General features: G+C 39.7%; 1 protein-coding gene across 2 annotated transcripts in view; it reads right to left on the minus strand.

The window, feature by feature from the left end:
• Window positions 1–3,847: 3,847 nt before the first annotated feature.
• The window catches only part of Naa15 (N-alpha-acetyltransferase 15, NatA auxiliary subunit), a 50,152-nt gene continuing 33,891 nt past the window's right edge, over window positions 3,848–20,108 (minus strand). Inside the window, exons 15-20 of one of the 2 annotated variants that reach the window (XM_048333383.1) lie at window positions 17,735–17,928; window positions 14,859–14,967; window positions 10,526–10,624; window positions 8,756–8,899; window positions 7,829–7,926; window positions 3,848–6,530 (exon numbers count right to left, since the gene is read on the minus strand). In XM_048333383.1, coding sequence (XP_048189340.1) covers window positions 6,330–6,530; window positions 7,829–7,926; window positions 8,756–8,899; window positions 10,526–10,624; window positions 14,859–14,967; window positions 17,735–17,928 — 845 coding nt within the window. In that variant the 3' untranslated portion in view covers window positions 3,848–6,329. Of the gene's footprint in view, window positions 6,531–7,828; window positions 7,927–8,755; window positions 8,903–10,525; window positions 10,625–14,858; window positions 14,968–17,734; window positions 17,929–20,108 lie in introns of both variants that reach the window. The other variant, XM_048333382.1, reaches the window with a different exon arrangement.

A 20,108-nucleotide genomic window follows, 5' to 3' on the forward strand; every position in this document is an offset into this window, starting at 1 on the left:
AGTCCATGAGACTCCTATCTCCAATTAACCATCAGAAAACCAGAAGTAGCATTGTGGCTTAGGTGGTAGAGCACTAGCCTTGAGCTGAAGAGCTCAGAGACAGCACCCAGGCCCCGAGTTCAAGCCCCATGACCAGCAAATAAATAAAAATAAATAATATCCTTATAGCTCAAATATAAACGATCTGTGGTATTTTGAAGAAACTCCTTAAGACCAACAAGAGGACAAGATGACAGACAGCAGTATCCTATATCAACTACATAGAAGAGGTTAAAAAAATTTGTGAGACTTCACAGATGACCTGAAAGTTAACAGTTTTATTGCTATTTTTTACAATCTGTAGGGAAACCATATTTACCGCGGACTAACAAGGATTGAGTTAGCCTCTGTGCACTATCCTCCTAGTCACTGTATCTTCACACCAAAATGATTTCATACAGTTCACCACAAGTGGATTTACAGGGAACTGAACCCACGCAGTAACTTAACTTCATACTGTAACTAGATGGAGGTAAAAATGATATGCCAAGTGGAATGTTTGAGATTAAAAAAGAACAATCTCGAGAACATTTTGGGTTATTGAAAACTTACAAGTGAAGTGGTGATCTCATTTTTAGGTCTTTTATTAATAAAGTGTATGTTCTTAAAATCCCAACCATACAAGGATTCGAACTCAAGGCTTTACTCATTTGGCTTCCTGACAACTGGCGCTGTAACTCAAGATACACCTCCAGTCAGGCTTTTTTTTGCTGTTTACCTGGAGGTGGGAGTTTGACTTCCTTGCTTCAAACCATAATCCTCTAGACTTCAGCCTTCTGAGAATACAGGTGTAAGCCAGCCATGTCTGGTTTTTAATAAACTATTAACCGAATACATGTTGATGCATGTGTGTGCACGCACTTGAGCTACAGCTCCATTTCTGGCTTTTTGAAGGCTGACTGGATAAGTATCTCCTGGGCTTTGCTGCCTGGGCTGGCTTTGAACCACAGTCCTCAGATCTCAGCCTCTTGAGTAGGTAGGAGCCACGAGCACCTGGCAATGAAGTGTTTCAGAATACTTCTATACTACTAAATGTGAAACTACCTTACAAGATAATTAGTATTTAATACTGCAGAATCTCAGACTAAGATCTAGGTGTGTTCTCACCTACTTCAAATGGCCACCTTTTCATTTTCAAAGAAGGCAAGTAAGTAGTTCACACAGAAGGATGAGAGGCAGTAACTATTAACAACTAATAGAGTTCTGGAAGAATACTTGCGCGCTCGTGAAGCAGGTGGCACTGACAAGCTTGCACACCTACCAGAGTAAAATAATGGTAGGCTTCTTTTTAGTGTAGGTAATTGAGTATAGAAATGTCAAGTCACTAGCTGAAAGCAAACCATGGGATCCAAGGCATTCTCCAAAAACTTCTCACCTGCTGTGATTTGTAAGATGGCAATTTGTACTTCTTGGGGCCAAACTGAAGACTTAGCAACAGCAGAAATCTATCACAGAAGTTTCCAACATGGCCAGTAGCTCACACCTGTAATACTAGCTACTCAGAAGGCTGAGATCTGAAGACTGTGGTTTGAAGCCAGCCCAGGCAGGAAAGTCCTGGTGAGACTCTTTATCTCCAATTAACCATCAGAAAAGCAGAAGTGGTGCTGTGGCTCCAAGTGGTAGAACAAAAAGGGTTCAAACCCATGACTAGCAAAAAACTACCATTTTTTTCCAGTTAGAAAAATTGTCCTCCTTTTATGAAATAATGCAAAACCGTAGACTAGGGATAAAACAGTGTCTATATGGTTTTGATACATCACGAAGAATCACACTTACTTCTGTTATAAGCAGCCTAGAAACAAAGAACGTCTTACTGCTTCTGGCACATACAGGTCTATAAAGAGCAATTTATGATAAATGTACCTAAGCTTGTATATAATTGGTGTCAGGAAAAGCTTATTCAGAATGTTTTTCTTTCTTCAGGCTATAATCCCCACATGTGTTTCAAAGGCCATAGGATAAACTTTTAGACAGCAGTGAGAAACTTTTTTTTTTGGCCAGTCCTGGGCCTTGGACTCAGGGCCTGAGCACTGTCCCTGGCTTCCTTTTGCTCAAGACTAGCACTCTGCCACTTGAGCCACAGTGTCACTTCTGGCCGTTTTCTGTATATGTGGTGCTGGGAAATCGAACCCAGGGCCTCATGTATACGAGGCAAGCACTCTTGCCACTAGGCCATATCCCCAGCCCACTGTGAGAAACTTTTACTTTTCTAAAATGCACTGCTTATTTTCATCTTCAGACAGTCTACGTAGCTCAGACTGGCCTCAAACTAATGATCCTTCCATCTCCGCCTCCCAAGCCATGCAGCACCCTGCCTACCGCTGCTCCTTTTCAGTAATTTCCAATGATCATATAAGCACGTATGTGGAAGTGGGAAGTAAAAGTTTAGTTTCATTACCTAGAGAGAACAGAAAGGACATCCTTCTGCTTCATTAAAACAGAGCAATTTCTCCAGAACCTCCTGGACACTACCAAAAAATTTATTTCTACATCCATCTTACAGGTTTGCATATTGAAATATACAGGTGCAATTAGTGACAGTATTTTCCAAAGATGTTTTACTGCTATAGGTGGTGAAACTTCCATGAAAATCAGAACAAAACTACTTTTGCTTTCTACAATGTAATAGCATTGCCATTTCATGGGGTTCAACTTTTAATTTAGACTTGTCAGACTTTAGGAAAGCTTCGATGACAGCAAAATGGTACTATATCAAGAAATCTTTGAGTATGTAGTTCATTATAAGAATGCTTGCTTAGCCTGTGCAAAGCCCTGAGCTTGATTCCCCAATGACACACACAGTTTTTGCTGGGTATTATAATATTTTTTTTTTTTTTTTTTTTTTTTTGGCCAGTCCTGGGCCTTGGACTCAGGGCCTGAGCACTGTCCCTGGCTTCTTCCCGCTCAAGGCTAGCACTCTGCCACTTGAGCCACAGCGCCGCTTCTGGCCGTTTTCTGTATATGTGGTGCTGGGGAATCGAACCTAGGGCCTCGTGTATCCGAGGCAGGCACTCTTGCCACTAGGCTATATCCCCAGCCCCTATAATACATTCTTATAACCCCAACATTTAGTAGGGTTACTAATTTGAGACCAGCTTGGCTACATATGAAATCCCTATGTCAAAAACTCCCAAAAGAAACCTTGAGAGCAGAAACTAGGTCAGTCTTTTGAGTTCCTAAGATAATTTCAAAACCCGAGGCTGTCAATGAGCTAAGACAAATATATTACCAGCCAGGTACTGGTGGCTCACCCCTGTAATCCTAGCTACTCAGGAGGCTGATAGCTGAAGATTGTGGTTCAAAGCCAGCACACGCAAAAAAGTCTGTGATTCTTATCAAGTAGTAGAGTGCTATCGTAAGCAAAAAGGGCTCAGGAGTTCAAGCCCCAGGACTGGTGTAACAAAAGTACATCTCCATCTTGATTATTACTTTACTTTTTTTTAACTTTTCCCAAAGGGATACTATACACATGGTCAAGTAGAAAATTTCTAGAAGTTGTACACATTTCCTGGAACTTATCCCTGCCTGAATCTGGACCATGCTGTTCTAACACCTTCATAGTTATCTTTCACTTTACAAGCCCTAATAGCAACCAACATGCTATAGAGTACAAACATTGTGGAACAGAGAGCCAGGCAAAATCCTCTGCTAACACTGGCACTACTTTCGTTCATGCTATTGTAAATTATGCTTTTATTGCTGTGCATAACACATACACAAAAATGGTGAAAATACAGGACTCAACTATGTTAACGTGGAGAAAACTAACCTAGTCAGAGTCTAGTTTTTCAATGAGAAATGACAAGAGTAACTGAATATAAAGAAAACAAAAAGAACTTTACTTTCCTATGTTAATACAGGTCAAGGGACCCTTTCTTATCAAAAGGGTTGATAACACCAGTTCTTAGCAATAAACATAAGGCACTTGGTTTGGATTACAATATCACTGCATTTTTTCCACTTGTTTCTAATCCTGTCCCCCACGCCCACCACACGAAATAAAAGGATGACTGAGGAAAATGTGAGCAGACCCAGGTGACGCTGCTCAAAGCAAGAAGGTATACAGTACAATGTTTCAGGGGTGATCTCTGGACACAAAATGAACCCAATCAAGGTCCTCTGACACCGACAATGTAGCCACTAGCAAGTAAACCTGAAAGAAAATATAAGATTTATTCAATAGTTCCAGTAAAATTGGGTTGTAATACAATATACATGTTAGGAATTTAGCTCCTTATGGGTGGCACCTGCACCGGACTTCTGAATAGTCATTCAGAGACAATCTACATCATTTGAACATTGCCAAGACAAATAGATGAACTTCATTTTAATACACAGTAGAGTTTAAACAAAATTCACATACACCTCCTATATGGCTGGTGCCTCCTCTGAACACCTCCTCAGTGGCAGAGGTAGCACGTGCTCTTTCCCAACGGTAAGGAAGTTCAGTTGCCACTCACAGGGGGAAAAAGTGTTTGTTTTTTTGCCATTGGTTAAGATGTTCCTGAGACAGGGTCAATTAAAACAAAAGCAAGCACTGGAATTCAGTCTGTACCTCTCTTCCTATCACTAAACTGTCAGACTGGGATGTGGAATGCAGGTCATGGACTATGAAAAAGAATTGGGTCTTCTGAAAATTCCCTTTAGAGTCTATACTCGATAAACTAAAAGCACTACAAAAAGTTCGATAATATATACACTTCATTTTATTTAATCTTCCTTGCTCAGACCTTGCAAATGCAATGATTATGAAGCCCGAGGCTAGTTCTGTGTGTACAGGTGTGAGGTGGTTAAGGCTCATTTTCTTAATCACAAGAGCAGTTTTCGCTTGCCTTTCAGATTCGGCATTCCAATCACAGCACCTGCCACGGTCCTAGCCTCATCCAGTATTCCCGCAGGAGAAGCCTTCCGCCTCACTGCAACTCCCCTGACGCCAGCGCTCAGCCTGCTGGAAAAGCTCCCGGCCAGGACGGCCGAGGCGTGCCTCACACTCAACCTCTGTTTCCACCTGTGTGTTCTCAGAGAAGCCCAACACGGATTCGTGGAAATATTCACACAACTGCTTTTCAAAACAATTTATTGCATCATATTTGGTACCTTATGTTTGACAACAAAAAAGAAATTACATCTGTAACTGCAGGAAAAAGAAGCTGGTCTGTTACTGGAAAAAAAATCTTGGGCCCTTTAAAAATTACAAAGTCTCGGGCTTGCCTGAAACAACTGAGCGAGAAATATATTCTTAGAAATGTAGGGCTTCAAGTATTACAAACCTGTGACACTGTGGAAAAATTCCAGAGGTATCTAAACTGCAGCACTTTTTCTGCATATCGTGAACAAGGCCTGCTGAGGTTTTTAACTATTAGTCTCTTGATCAGTCATAGAATGGTAGTCAGGAGTTCTGCTCTGTAACTTCAAGCCATGGTAGAGTTTCTTTTTTCACTCTTGGGTGAAAGTTCCTGCTTACTATTAGTTGGTGCCACATCACAGTGCATTTGGTTCTTGCATTACAGTTTTAACAAGTTTGGCCAAAACAATGCTGAAAGGGTTGCATTGTTGCATTGTTATTTTAGTTCTTCAAGTTTAGTTAAAATTGAGATTGTTCCAACTGGTTCCTTCAGTTAAAAACTGTGGTACAAGAACACCAAACTGATCATGTACAGTGAATTTTGGAAACACAACAAGCATATTCAACACCTTCTAGGTTTCTTTTAATCCTGCTTGGTATCTATATGTCCCCGTTTCTACAACATCAAGCACTGCTGTAGATTCTGTCAATAGTGATTCACATTGCTTACTTCCTACGGTCAGAACCAACCCCGTAACAAAATCAGTCAGATGCTAAAGCCCCAACAACTCTTTGTGCTCAGTGAAAGAATCCAGTGCTAAAACAGCATTTATGCTGTCTGAGATATAGTAAAATCTCACAAGACAAACTTAAAGTAATATTTCTGCCACACACCTGCTTTGTTAGCTGTAACAGCCTCCAAATTGTATATAAATTAGTTTAAAAACATGGGTGGGTAGGTAGGAATAGGATAGGTATCTTCTTTTTTTTTAACCCTTCAATTTTAGCAGCTTTTAATTTTTTTAAGAAACTGAATCTATATCCTGTAATGTTAGATATTTTATATATATTTTTCAGCAGGATAAAAAACGTAAAACACTATTTGAAGGCAAGAACATTTACTCCTCTCATTCTGTGAAAGTTAGAGCAATGCAGCAGGTGCGTGACAAAAATATTATACACTAGATATGGTCCAAAGTCATCCCATTTGCTTGTTTAATGATGTTCAAATTTCATTGGCCAGTTCTTCAGCTTCTGCAGAACTATCTCCATTAACTGTGATCTTCATATCTTCTTCATATCCAGGAGGCATGAAAGCCAAAGCGTAAGGGAAAAGCTTATGACAATTTGCTCTATAAGCTTCAGCAGCTTCTTTACAGTCTCCAAGACTACCATCACGCAAGGCTGCTAATACCTCCATACAAGTCTAAAGAAAGAAGGAAGTCACATTAGAACTTGTTTTATGGTGAATTTATGACCTATTTCAACATCAAAAGATTTCTAAAACATTGGAGGAAAAGGGGGCATATTTACTACGGAAGATGGCAACATTTACCCCTGGCACATAGATCATTTCATTACATTGTTCTTAAAGGACTAAAAGCGGGGGGGGGGGGGGGAGCAGGGAGAGACCTATGAAAAGGGGAAAGACTAAGGTGAAGCACTGGAGGTGTATCAGGTCCACATGTCTGTAGATGGGCCATACAAGTGCACAGCTCTGGGTAACAACTCTGCCAGGTGCAGAAACACCACGGCTTGCATATTGGCCTTTCAAAAATTTTTTTGCAGGTTTACAAACATTTCCTATTTCTATATTCAAATTAAGGAGACGATTAAGTAGAACAAAGTCTCAAACAATGATTATATATTTATGAAAATCAATAATGATTTCAACAATTCCTGCTAATCCCAGTTCTTGTATTTTAAAATGATTCACTTGGATTTGTATTTCTGCTGCTTTCTTAATATTTTCAGTTAGAAAGAAAGCACTACTTCCTATTAATAGGTTTTCATTATTTCTTGTGGTAGTACCTTGTGGTGGTATGGGGCCTCAAGTACTCATCTTACTTGCTTGGCTGGAACCCTACCACGTAAGCCACGCTTTCAACCCAGCTTTGAGCTGTTTCTCTCTTCCTTTCTTTTCTTATTGTCCAAGACTGCTTTTGTTCATTGGCTGACATGCTAACACTTGAGACATGCCTCCAGTCCTTTGGCTGGTTTAATTTTTGAGAAGTAGCTGGGATTACAGACATGAGCCACTTATGAGACTTTAGAAATTCTAAAGTTCTAAACATAGCCTATGGTTAATACATCTTAAATATGCAAGAAGCTCCCTTGTGGCCAGTACTTACTGAGAAATGCATATATAAAAATAAATCTCAAGCCAACTAAGGCGTCTTCAAATCATTTCTGATCATTTTTACTGTGATTCATTTAGTTGTCATTTCGTATGTCAAGTGGTCTTCATATAATTTTACTAAGACATTTCTTAAAGGTACTCCCAAACTGCAAATGTGAAACTAGTTGTTTAGTGCTAAATACATACATATAAATACATGTAAACACACACACTTGCACATGCAAACATTCCTAAATAAATTTAAAAATAAAGTTTCTGGCAGATTCATAAAGGTTTGGAGTATGGTATGTATAATCATTTCTCTGGGGAAAAAGTGAAAAAGTATTTAGATTTGATTACAGAGAGATTAAAAAAAAAAACTTTACCTGGAGGTTTCTGTTAGTCAGTGACTCATCGAGTGTTGTTACCAATTCTATAGCTCGTTTCTGACTAGAAGACTCTAAATAATATACCATTTTGGCAGCTATAAGAAAAGAGTAAGTTTATTTTACTTTAGATAAAGTTAAAATATTAGCCTCTACTTATTCATATAAAACACAAGGACTATGTGATTATGTACTTTTATTAGAAAAGGGGGAAACCATTTAGTTTTTTTTTAAAAAACCTTGTCTGAAATAGAAGAGATTAAGGTACCTTATGGATACCCAGTAAAATCTATCAGTAAATACATAAAGAGATGTATACAAATATTCTAGCATGACTGTCAGAAAGGGGGATCATGGGTAGTTTTCTTCCTAAACTTAGCACGGCAATTGGGTGCTATGAGGAAAACTTCATTAAGAGCGGGTTGGAGAAGGAAAAATGAGGAATGGCTAATGCCTTGATAGTCTACTAAGACAAAAGGTTAAATTTAGCTTTCCACGAAGATACACAAAAGTGATGAGCTTCTTAATCAGGTATTTAAGAGCAAACTATTGAAGCCCTACCCATATGGTCTCATAAAGCCTAGACTTTTTTTTTCATGGACACAGACTTATGCCTCACAAGCTCTTCTGAACTACAAGATGGTTTTAGTCATTTGGCACTGCCAAATAGGATATTTGCATGAGAAATGGAAGATGACAGTCACATGGAATAAGCTCAATGATGGAAGAATAAGTCCCACCTCCATCATATGTACTATTCATTTAAAACCCCTCTCCTTTAAAATATATAGGCAACAACATTAAGCTGCCCTTCTCCACAGGATTAAAATGTACCATATATGCATCTATCTTCTGAGCTGATAATTGATTTATTAAGTAAAATACTGAAACTGATTTTGATGGTGAATAGAAGGAGCAATTAGTTACCTGATAATCTGTGTGGCAATGAGTCAGAATTCCTTTTCAGAAAAGTTTCATTAAAATTCTTTGGATTTGTTGCTCCAAAAAGACGATTCATTTCTTGTTTTAATACTGTTCTAACCGTTTCAGGTAAATCTTTACTTTCACACACTGCTGAATAAATAAAACCAAAATCTCTTACAATTTAGGTACTCTGATAAAAGTTTATAGTAATTACATTACCTAAGGGACTGGGAATGTGGCTTAGTGGTAGAGTGCTTGCCTTGCATGCATGAAGCCCCTGGGTTCAATTCCTCAGCACCACATAAACAGAAAAATGCCAAAAATGGCACTGCAGCTCAAGAGGTAGAATATTAGCCTTGAGCAAAAGAAAGCCAGGGACAGTGTTCAGGCCCTGAGTCCCAAGTTACAGGACTAGCAAAACAACAACAAAAACCTACCTAATTAGGCTAATGAAATGTAATTATAAAGACGAAATGACTCAGCATTTAAAAATCCACCCATACAAATTTAAATCCATCAGCAGAACAATGTAATAGTTGCTTAAAAAGCAATGAAAGAATTTCATTGACAGATAAGTTCATTCTAAGAACTACAAAATGAATTTAAAAATTAGTTCCACAGCCTTTTAAGTCCACAAGGTTGTCCCCTTTAACCTTAAGAACTGTAAAAAAGAACTGGGCCATGCCTGCCTAATAAATAAAGTCACAACAAATGGGTAGTATGAAAGACCACTTTTCTCACCGTCTGCATCTTCCTATATGCTAAACTAAGGCACTTTTATCAAGGTAAACAAAAACAAGAATATGGTCAAATTTGGGGTGGGGGGAGTATGAGGAAAAAACTGGGAGAAAGCAAGGGAAGGGGTGACCCTGTTCAAAAAATATGTAGAGCGGGCCACTGGTTGGCCTATTATCCTTGCTACTCAAGAAGCTAAAGTCTGAAGATCATGGTTTGAACCCACTCCAATCAGGAAAGTCCATGAGATTCTTATCTCCAGTACTACTCAAAGCCAGAAGTGGTGCTGTGGCTCAAATGGTAGAACACTTGTGTTGAGCAAAAGAAGCTCAGGGACAATGCCCAGACCTAGAGTTCAAGCCCAAGGACCAGCCAAAAAAAGGAAGGAACAAAAGATAAAGCAACAATTTTATAACCCTTAAAGCAATGTACTAAGCAAACCTAATACATGCAAATTAAGATTTACAAGACAAATAAAGGAGAAAGGTAGCTAATTTCAAAGACATTCCTCAATTTTAAAACAGTTTACTAGAAGGCTTATGTAATACATTAATTCTAAACTTCAACATGCATGTAACTTTTTAGAAACAGAAGGAACCAAAGGTGACTTCAAATATCTTCACTGAAATATTCTTTTTTTTTTTTTTTGGCCAGTCCCTTGGACTCACTCAGGGCCTGAGCACTGTCCCTGGCTTCTTCTTGCTCAAGGCTAGCACTCTGCCACTTGAGCCACAGTGCCCCTTCTGGCCATTTTCTGTATATGTGGTGCTGGGGAATCGAACCTAGGGCAATCATGTATACGAGGCAAGCACTCTTGCCACTAGGCCATATCCCCAGCCCCTTCACTGAAATATTCTATTGCAAAATCAGGTAATATATACAGCTTCAAAGACCTTCACCTTAAACAAAACAGACCTATTTTCCCCTCAGCTTTCCTTCAAAAAGACTGGTAAACCTCATGATGAATCTGTGGAGATTACTTCTACAGTCATGAACAATTATTTAAGTGAACATCTGAGTAATGCAAAACAAACTTACCAGTATTGAAGAGTCGAATCATGCACTCATGAAGCCAAGGATGACTAGAATCAATAGCAAATGCCCTCTTCACTGACTGCAGCATCAAAAGAAACTTTTCTATAAAAAGCAAAAGAAAATGAACATTTGATTAAAGTTGCACTCTGAGATTACTGAGACCAAACAAATAGGAAAAGTAAATTTAGACACAATCACCTAATTGAAGTAAACACATAATTCATGCAACTTTCCTCTGGTTAAGAACATTAGCTACTTCTTCTCTTTCTTAATTTCTTCAAGTACTGTGTTTGACATCAAGCCTTGGGGCTTGCTCACTAGGCATGCCACCACTCCAGATACATCCCTACTCATTTTAGTTACTTTTCAGATCGGCTGCTGCCTGAAACTGGTGAGCCTCCTACCTAGGCCTTCCACACAGCTGGGATTATGTCCACCTTGCTGGACGAAATTAAGTCTACTATTCTGCTTAGGCTGTTTTCAAACTGCGTTTCATCCTATCTCATCTCTTCTACCAGAGCAGGTAGTTACAGATGTGTACCATACCACCACATCCTTTTATCTAGTATTTTCATAACATCTTAAAATGTAGACGCCTTACATAGCATTCAGTAATGTTCAAAATATTTCCATATAAACAAAGAAAATTTAAAGCCGGTTCATTTCCTTTCTGCCTTTAATTAAAAATCTCATTTAAATAACCAAACTATTCCTCCTCTCCTTTCCATCTCTGACTCACCCAGGTTGAGTTGCTTCCAATGTCTCTCTATGCTTTCCCCATTACCATTCTCGATCTTTAAAAGCCTCCGTAGTGTTTGCACTTGTTAAGTAGATACTTGCACTCTAAGTCTTCTTTATAATCACTTTTGTTGAGACGTCCCTAACTTGGTACTCAATATTCTCCAATGACTGAAACATAAAACTCCAAGTTCTTAAAGACAGTTCTGTTAATCCTTGTCCCCAATACTCAGGAAACTAAAAAGACCACTGTGCTATTTGTTATTAACCATTTCACACTACTGTAGGAGACACGGAATGCTAGAACCCAAAGGAACTCAAACACAGCCAAGATGGCAACTTCCCTACCTTTTCTTTGTCAGTCCTGGGGCTTGAACTCAGGGGCCTGGGCTGTCCTGGAGCATTTTCATTCAAGGCTAACACTTTACCACGTTGAACCCCTTTTGGTTTTGGTGGTTAACTGGAGATAGTCTCATGGACTTTCCTGCCTGGGCTGGCTTTGAATCACCACCCTCAAATCTCAAGCCTCCTGAGTAGCTAAGATTACAGGCATGAGCCACCAGCACCAGGCTCTTCCCCACTTTAAACAAAGCAACTTTTGTTTTGATTGGCCAGTACTGGGGGCTTGGGACTCAGGGTCTGAGCGCTGTCCCTGGCTTCTTCAGTTTATGTGATGCTGAGGAATCGAACCCAGGGCTTCATGCAGGCTAGGCAGACACTCTACTGCTAATCCACATTCTCAGCACAAACAAAGCAACTTTTTAAATTTCATGTTTCACGGTTCAATCTAAGACTATTTCGATCCTCCATTAACTTTTTTTTTTTTTTTTTTTTTTTTTTTTGCCAGTCCTGGGCCTTGGACTCAGGGCCTGAGCACTGTCCCTGCCCTCTTCTTGCTCAAGGCTAGCACTGCCACCTGAGCCACAGCGCCCCCTCTGGCCGCTTTCCATATATGTGGTGCTGGGGAATCGAACGGAGAGCTTCATGTGTAGGAGGCGAGCACTCTTGCCACTAGGCCATATTCCCAGCACTCCTTCCTTAACTTATTTATCTTTGAGATGACATCTCACTGTGGAGCCCAGGCTGGCCTCAAGCACACTGGTCCTCCATGCATCCACATCCTAAATAAAATGACAAGTGCAGATTACTACACACTATTTTAAAATAATTTGTTTTAAGTGGGGGTTGTGACCAGGTGCAGTGGCTTATAGCTGTAATGCCAGCTACTCAAAAGGCCAAGACTGGATCAAGGTTCAAGGCCAGCCTGGACAAAAAGTTATCAAGCCCCTACCACAAACTGGACATGAGCCATCACAAGCTGGGTGTGTGGGGTGGACGTTTGAAGGCTAAGAATATGCATGAGTGTATCAAGGTCAATCTAGGCTGGCTCCAGGCAAAAACATGAGACCTTATCCAAAAAATAGTCAAAAAAGGGGCTTTAGGTATGGCTCAAATGTTAGAGCTTCTGTAGCAAGCATGAGACCCTGAATTCCAACCTTAGCATTTCTGGAAGAATGGACTTGTTTGAAAATTACAGATTAAACTTATTTTCTAAATTATAATTATGGAAAAACACTGGATACTGTATATGTGCCTACCTGATCTAGAGAAGGGAAAGAAAAATGAAGATATAAGATATCACAAGAAATGTATTCACTGCCTTATTATGTAACTGTACCCCCTTTGCACAAAAGCTTGTCAATAAAATTTAATTTAAAAAATAATTATGGAAAAAATAAAAAATACAGTATGTTTGGGCCGGGAATGTGGTTCAATGGCAGAGTGGTTGCCTACCATACATGAAGCCCTGGGTTCAATTCCTCAGAACCACATACAGAGATAAAGCCTGAAGTGGCTCAAGGGGCAAAGTGCTAGCCTTGAGCAAAAGAAGTTTAGGGACAGTGCCTAGACCCTGAGTTCAAGCCCCAGGACTGGCAGGAAAAAAAACAAGCAAACAAAAATTTACAGTATGTTTAACCACTCAAAATCCTATCAAGAGACAATACTTCCAGTACATTTCTTCCCAGTCATTTCTATGCCTATGGAAGTATTACTGTAATAAAACTTTGACATCTGGGCTGGGAATATGGCCTAGTGGTAGAGTGCTTGCATACATGAAGCCCTGAGTTCGATTCCCCAGCACCACATATATAGAAAAGGCCAGAAGTGGTGCTGTGGCTCAAGTGGCAGAGTGCTAGCCTTGAGCAAAAAGAAGCCAGGGACAGTGCTCAGGCCCTGACTTCAAACCCCAGGACTGGCGCACGCACACACACAAATTGACATCTAGTTCCTATTTTGAAATGGAGCTATATAGTGTCTTTCTCATTTTTTTTTTCCTAGATAGTCTCACTACATAGTCCATGCTGGCCTTAAACTTCTTAACTTGAAGTAATCCTCCTGGCCTCACATTCTGAGTAAATGGAATCTGAGGCATGAATTGCTACATATGACCATATCTTCCCAAAAATTAATTTTGAAAACTGCAGTCTTCTGTTCAATCTTTGTAACAATCAGTTCTTCTCCCTTTCAATATTTTGTTCAATGAGCCATTTGGACTGCATCAATTCAGAACTATTTATACACAAAACCAGCATTCTAAACCTGAAAAATAAGACTCTTACTTTAGCTTAGACTTGGCTTTAGGCAAAATGTATACCAATATTACTTACAGTATCTTGAGTTTTCTTAATGGAAACTTTTTATTTATTCCATTAGAAAAAGGAACATGACCCACCCTTCTAGATTAAGCCCAAAGATTAGGTCTTCCGTCATTTGTTTGTGATGCCATTGCGGGATTGATTGGACTCAGAGCCTAGGTATAGTGTAGTCCCTTAGCTTTTTCCCTTCAAGACTACCACTTAACTCTGACCCTGCACTTCTAGCTTTTTGCTGGCTAACTGGAGTTAAGTGTGTCTCACAAACTTCCTTACCCAGAAAGGCTTCAAATAGCAACCTCCAGATATGAACCTCCTAAGTAGCTAAGGTGACAGGTTTGTGACACTGGCACCCAACTTTACACCTATAACAGCTAAAAGTTATTGAAGATCTAGGCACTGGTGGTTGCATGCCTGTAATCCTAGATACTCAGGTAGCTGAGATCTGAGGATCGCTTGTTCAAAGCCAGCCAGGGTAGAAAAGTACATGAGACTCTTATCTCCAATTAACCACCAGAAAACTCAAAGGGGAGACGTGGTGCAAAGTGGTAGAGCACTAGCTATGAGCAAAAGAGTTCTGGGACAGCGCCCAGTCTAGGAGTTCAAGCCCAGTGACAGACAAAAAAAAAAAAGTTATTGAGGTTTACAAATTTTATCCACAATATTATTTTTCATTAAAGAACATACAAGTTAATAGACACAATTGATCATAACCTAGTTATATATGTATACCTAAGGTTGATTTTTGGGTCCCAGAAGAGGTTGTCACATCCTTGTACTTTACCACAATTCTTTATGTAACAGCTGTTTCTGTGAAGAAGTTGTATTAGCATTTCAAACAAGAAAGAAAAAAAACACTACAATGTTGAGGCTGAGGTGAATGACCGTACCTAAGAAATAAAGTTATCAGCATTATATGGACCTGTCATTTCCTAAATACTTACCTTTCCTAAAATAAATCTCAAAGGCAAAAAGATGAGTTTCTATCTTGTTCTTCACCAAGTTCTTCAAAGGTGTTAAAAACTTAATAGCTTCTTCTAATGGAGTTTCAACCTAACAAAAATAAAAGGTAGTATCAAAGGAAATTCATTGAGGAATGTGATTTTTCTCTACTAAAAATGTTTTGTTAGAGAAAAAAATCACTTACCAGTCACCCAGAAATGCATTGTCATATTTTACCTTCCAATGATCTAAACAAAGGAGATTCTGAAGAGTATAATTCTTTTTTTTTTTTTTTTTTTTTTTTTGCCAGTCCTGGGGCTTGGACTCAGGGCCTGAGCACTGTCCCTGGCTTCTTTTTGCTCAAGGCTAGCACTCTGCCACTTGAGCCACAGTGCCACTTCTGGCCATTTTCTGTATATGTGGTGCTGGGGAATCGAACCCAGGGCCTCATGTATATGAGGCAGGCACTCTTGCCACTAGGCCATATCCCCAGCCCAAGAATATAATTCTTAAATGATTTTTTTTTGGGGGGGGGGGGGGACAGTCGCTTGGACTCAGGACCTGAGCACTGTCCTGGCTTCTTTTTGCTCAGGCTAGCACTCTATCTCTTGAGCCACAGCACCACTTCCAGCAGTTTTCTGTTTATGTGATGCTGAGGAATTGAACCCAGGGCTTCATGCATGCGAGGCAAACACTCTACCACTAAGCCACATTCTCAGCCCCCTTAAATGATTTTTAATCAAAGATATTAGATGATTTTTGTAGAGAAACCACCCAGCAAGAAATGGAGAAAAGTTAACTAGTGAAAAACTATCAGAGAAACAGGTCAGATCGTCAAGAGGAAAAAAGACAGATGTGAATGAAATAGGACAAAAGGGGGTATGAAGGAAACTTGCAGAGAACATTTTTGAATGAGTGTTCTTTACGATCCAACAATATGAACTAAAATCAAGCTAATCAAGGGCTGGGAATACGGCCTAGTGGCAAGAGTGCTTGCCTTGTATACATGAAGCCCTGGGTTCAATTCCTCAGCACCACATACACAGAAAAGGCCAGAAGTGGTGCTGTAGCTAATGTGGCAACAGTGCTAACTTTGAGCAAAAAGAAGCCAGGGACAGTACTCAGGCCCTGAGTCCAAGCCCCAGGACTGGCAAAAAAGGAAGAAAAGACAAAAAGCCATAACTATGAGCCAATTGCCAGTGGCTCACATTAGTAATCCTAGCTACTCAGGAAGCTGAGATCTGAGGATCATGGTTCAAAGCTAGCCTTGGCAAGAGTCTATGAGACTCTTATCTCCATTAAACTACCCAAAAAGCCAGAAGTGCAGCTGTGGTTCAAATGGTTGTACACTAGCCTTGAGCAAAAGAAGAGTAGGGACCCTATCAAGGGTGTGTGTGAATGCACAGAGTCTACATTGCACTCCTACTTACAAAACTTGGTGTGATGTATAGTTGTAACCACTAGAAATATAGGTGAATATGGATACTATTAGGTATGGGCAGCTTCAAGGAAGTTAGGTTCCTCTGGTTCTAACATATGTAAGTATAGTGTATATTGAGGAACAGTCCATGAAATGGAATACCTTCAACTAAGCATCTTACAAAGAAAGCACTCAGGGGGCTGGGGATATGGCCTAGTGGCAAGAGTGCCTGCCTCATATACATGAGGCCCTGGGTTCGATTCCCTAGCACCACATATACAGAAAATGGCCAGAAGTGGCGCTGTGGCTCAAGTGGCAGAGTGCTAGCCTTGAGCAAAAAGAAGCCAGGGACGGTGCTCAGGCCCTGAGTCCAAGCCCCAGGACTGACCAAAAAAAAAAAAAGAAAAGAAAGCACTCAGAAACATTTTCTCTAGGCATTTTCCCCCTCCACAATCTTAGCCATACATAATATTATTAGGCCACACAATACCTTGCCCCGAACAATCATTATAGCCCAGACACAACAGAATAGGAGGTCTAATGTAAGAATTCTATGTAGAGGATACTCTTCAGACATCTCTTTAAGAACTGTATGAAGATAGGAAAGTCCCTCAAATTGATGTTAGGTACCAGATGACTTTGCAATTTTCTCCAACATCTAAAAGGCTAATTTTTTCTGTGTTTTTTTGCTACCTTGTGTAGTCTCCTGAATCCTTTACATTTCTTTTTTTTTTTTTTTTTTTTTTTTGCCAGTTTTGGGGTTTGGACTCAGGACCTGAGCACTGCCCCTGGCTTCTTTTTGCTCAAGGCTAGCATTCTGCCACTTGAGCCACAGCGCCACTTCTGGCCGTTTTCTGTATATGTGGTGCTGGGGAATCGAACCTAGGGCCTCGTGTATCCGAGGCAGGCACTCTTGCCACTAGGCTATATCCCCAGCCCCCCCCCCTTTTTTTTTTGTCTACCTGACCTAGGGAAAGGAAAGAAAAACAGGGTGTAAGATACCACAAGAAATGTAAACACTGCCCTACTATGTAACTGTACCCCTTGTGCACAACACCTTGTCAAAAATTTTAATTAATAAATAAATTATGCTTTACATGTATATTTTCTCTAGTCCTGTAGGATTTACTTTGTTTCTATTTTATAGATGAGAAAACTATCAAAGAGAGGTTAAACCAAAGTGTCCAGGCAAACACAATCAAAGCTTTACAACTGATTTCCAAATCTAAACCAAAATGATTCAAAAGCTAAAACCATTTCCATTATACTATACCATATTATAATGAACCAGGATCACCAATTCAGTTTGTATGATCAGAAATATAATAAAAAAGTATTAAAAACGGGAATAACTTTTTGGCTCTAAAATCTATGACCACACTGGCTAAATGAGTCAGTTATAAAACTGACAACCATGGGATATGAAATTTCACTCAAGCCAGGATTATTGTGAGGTACCTTGGCCAGTTTCTCTGGAATAAGTTCTTCTTTTGGACCTCCAATTTCCTCATCATCATCATCTTTCTTCTTTTTCTGATTTCTCTGCTGCTTTTCTTTTTCTGCATTTTTTTTCTCTTCTTCTATCTGGGCTTTCTTTTGAGCTCGTCTTTGTTTATTACGTAGTTTCTTTAGCTCCTTGTCAGACATATTTGCTATAGGCAAAAAGTGTTAATGAAATTTAAGTGAATGAGTAATTTTCAACTATTACTACTTCTTAATATTCTAAACAACAATAATATATTCCACAGCATGCAAGTAAATGTGTCTGTGAACCCCTAGAAGACTAATGGTTCGGGGCTGGGAATATGGTCTAGTGGTAAAGTGCTCGCCTCATAGACATGAAGCCCTGGGTTCCATTCCTCAGCACCACATATAGAAAAAGCCGGAAGTGGAGCTGTGGCTCAAGTGGTAGAGTGCTAGTGTTGAGCAAAAAGAAGCCAGGGACAGTGCTCAGGCCCTGAGTCCAAGCCCCAGGACTGGCAAAAAAAAAAAAAATTTAGAAAGCATTAAAAAATGAAAGTACAAGGCAAGCACTGGTAGCTTGTGCCTATAATCCCTAGCTCCTCAAGAGGCTGAGATCTGAATTCAAGGTTCAACAACCAGCCTTCAGAGAAAAATCTGTGAGATCTTTACCCCCAAAAAAATACTCCGAAAAAGTGAAAAGTAGCACTGTGGCTCAAGTGCACTAACAACGAGCACAGAAATGCACACAGACAGCACCCAAGGCCCTGAATTCAAGCCCCAAGAACAGCAAAAAACAAAAACAAACAAACAAAAAAACCCCAAGTACATAAAACCTAGTATTTGGCCAGAAAAGTACTATAGATTTCTCTGTGCTTTCTTTTGGATTACTCAAGAGGAGAAACCAGCTGCTAGGGTACGAGGAAATCTAACCAAACTTTAGGAATGTCCCAAAGACCAAGAACTGTGGGCTATAACAGTAAGAGTAAACCATCAAGGAAGCAGCCCAAGTCAGTCCTTCAAACACCTTTGCTGACAACTATCCTCAAGTTCCTGAGTCATATGTCTGAGACATTTTTAATTTCTGGCCTACAGATGAGACATCTTTGCTGTCTTTGTAAAGCTGCGAAACTTTTGAGTAATCTGTTTTGTAGCAGTTTGTCAAAGAACAGCTGATGAGCAAAAAACAAAAAACAAGGCATTGATAGCAAAACATGTCAAGAAAGTCAAGAAGTTTGACTTTAAAATCTTAAAGACTCAGAACTTAAGGAATAGGCATGGCTCAATGGCCAGAATGCTGGTCTAACAATGAGGCCCGGAATTCAAATCCTAGTACTATCAAACACACACAGAACTCAGAAAGATGGTGAGTCTCATGACCAGTGAGCCTGAAGAAAAGCTTTCCAAATTTTAATGGTATCAGTCAAAGATGGTCTCAAACAAAACTTCTTAAGAAACTTAAAAAATGTTTTTCCCTTAGCAAAAGCTAAGAGTCCATTATGATTCCAACAAAATTCACAAAAAGAGACATGATGTTCTTACGGAATAGTACAAAGAGGGCACAATTTTACTGGCAGACCACACAGACAGAGAAACTATGCAGACAAATGCAAACTTTCAAGAAAAATGAAGAGATGATTCAGAAGGTAGAATAAAAAACTCAAGAGAGCAGTGCCAAGAGCTACAGAAAGTAAGTCTAACATCTTCAGTGTACTCAAACAACTTTTAATTTGTGCTCCACTGCACATGTGATATGAACCAGCAACTTTTGTTGCTTGCATCAACATTTTGCTTTGGGTGAATAATGGATAAATGACTTGCCTCTTTAGTTCACAGGAGCTCACACCAATGACAATACTTGAGAAGCTGTACTTGAAAGGTCCAAAGTGTCACATCAGCACCTATATTTGACTTATTTTGCAACATTTTGGTAACATTCTGGTCAAGCTAATAATGCTATATGGGATAAGACTTCTGAAGAGTGTGGGGAGGAGTGACTGTATTTTGTAAATACAGAAAAATGCAAATAATTTATAAAATGTAACTTAAAAATGTCCATAAAATTCTTCAGTTTTCCTCCTCTCAAGTGTAGGTTGTACTCCGTGACTTCTTTCCAACCAACTAGGATGTGGAAGAAGTAACAGGAGTATAAAATATTAAAAGGTATTATGGCTTTGTTCCTGCTCTTTTGATGGCTGGTCATATGAGGGGAGAAATTCCAGAAACCCTGTGGAGAGACTAATAACTAAAGCCTACTACCATCAGCCACCATGTGAGAGAGTCACTTAGGACATGGGCCCTTCAGTCCCAAGTGACCCATCAGACAAGACTGCAGGCTCAGTGCACGTCATCACTATGACTTCCTAAGAGA

The sequence above is a fragment of the Perognathus longimembris genome, chromosome 24, assembly GCF_023159225.1.
Source record: "Perognathus longimembris pacificus isolate PPM17 chromosome 24, ASM2315922v1, whole genome shotgun sequence".
NCBI lineage: Eukaryota > Metazoa > Chordata > Mammalia > Rodentia > Heteromyidae > Perognathus > Perognathus longimembris.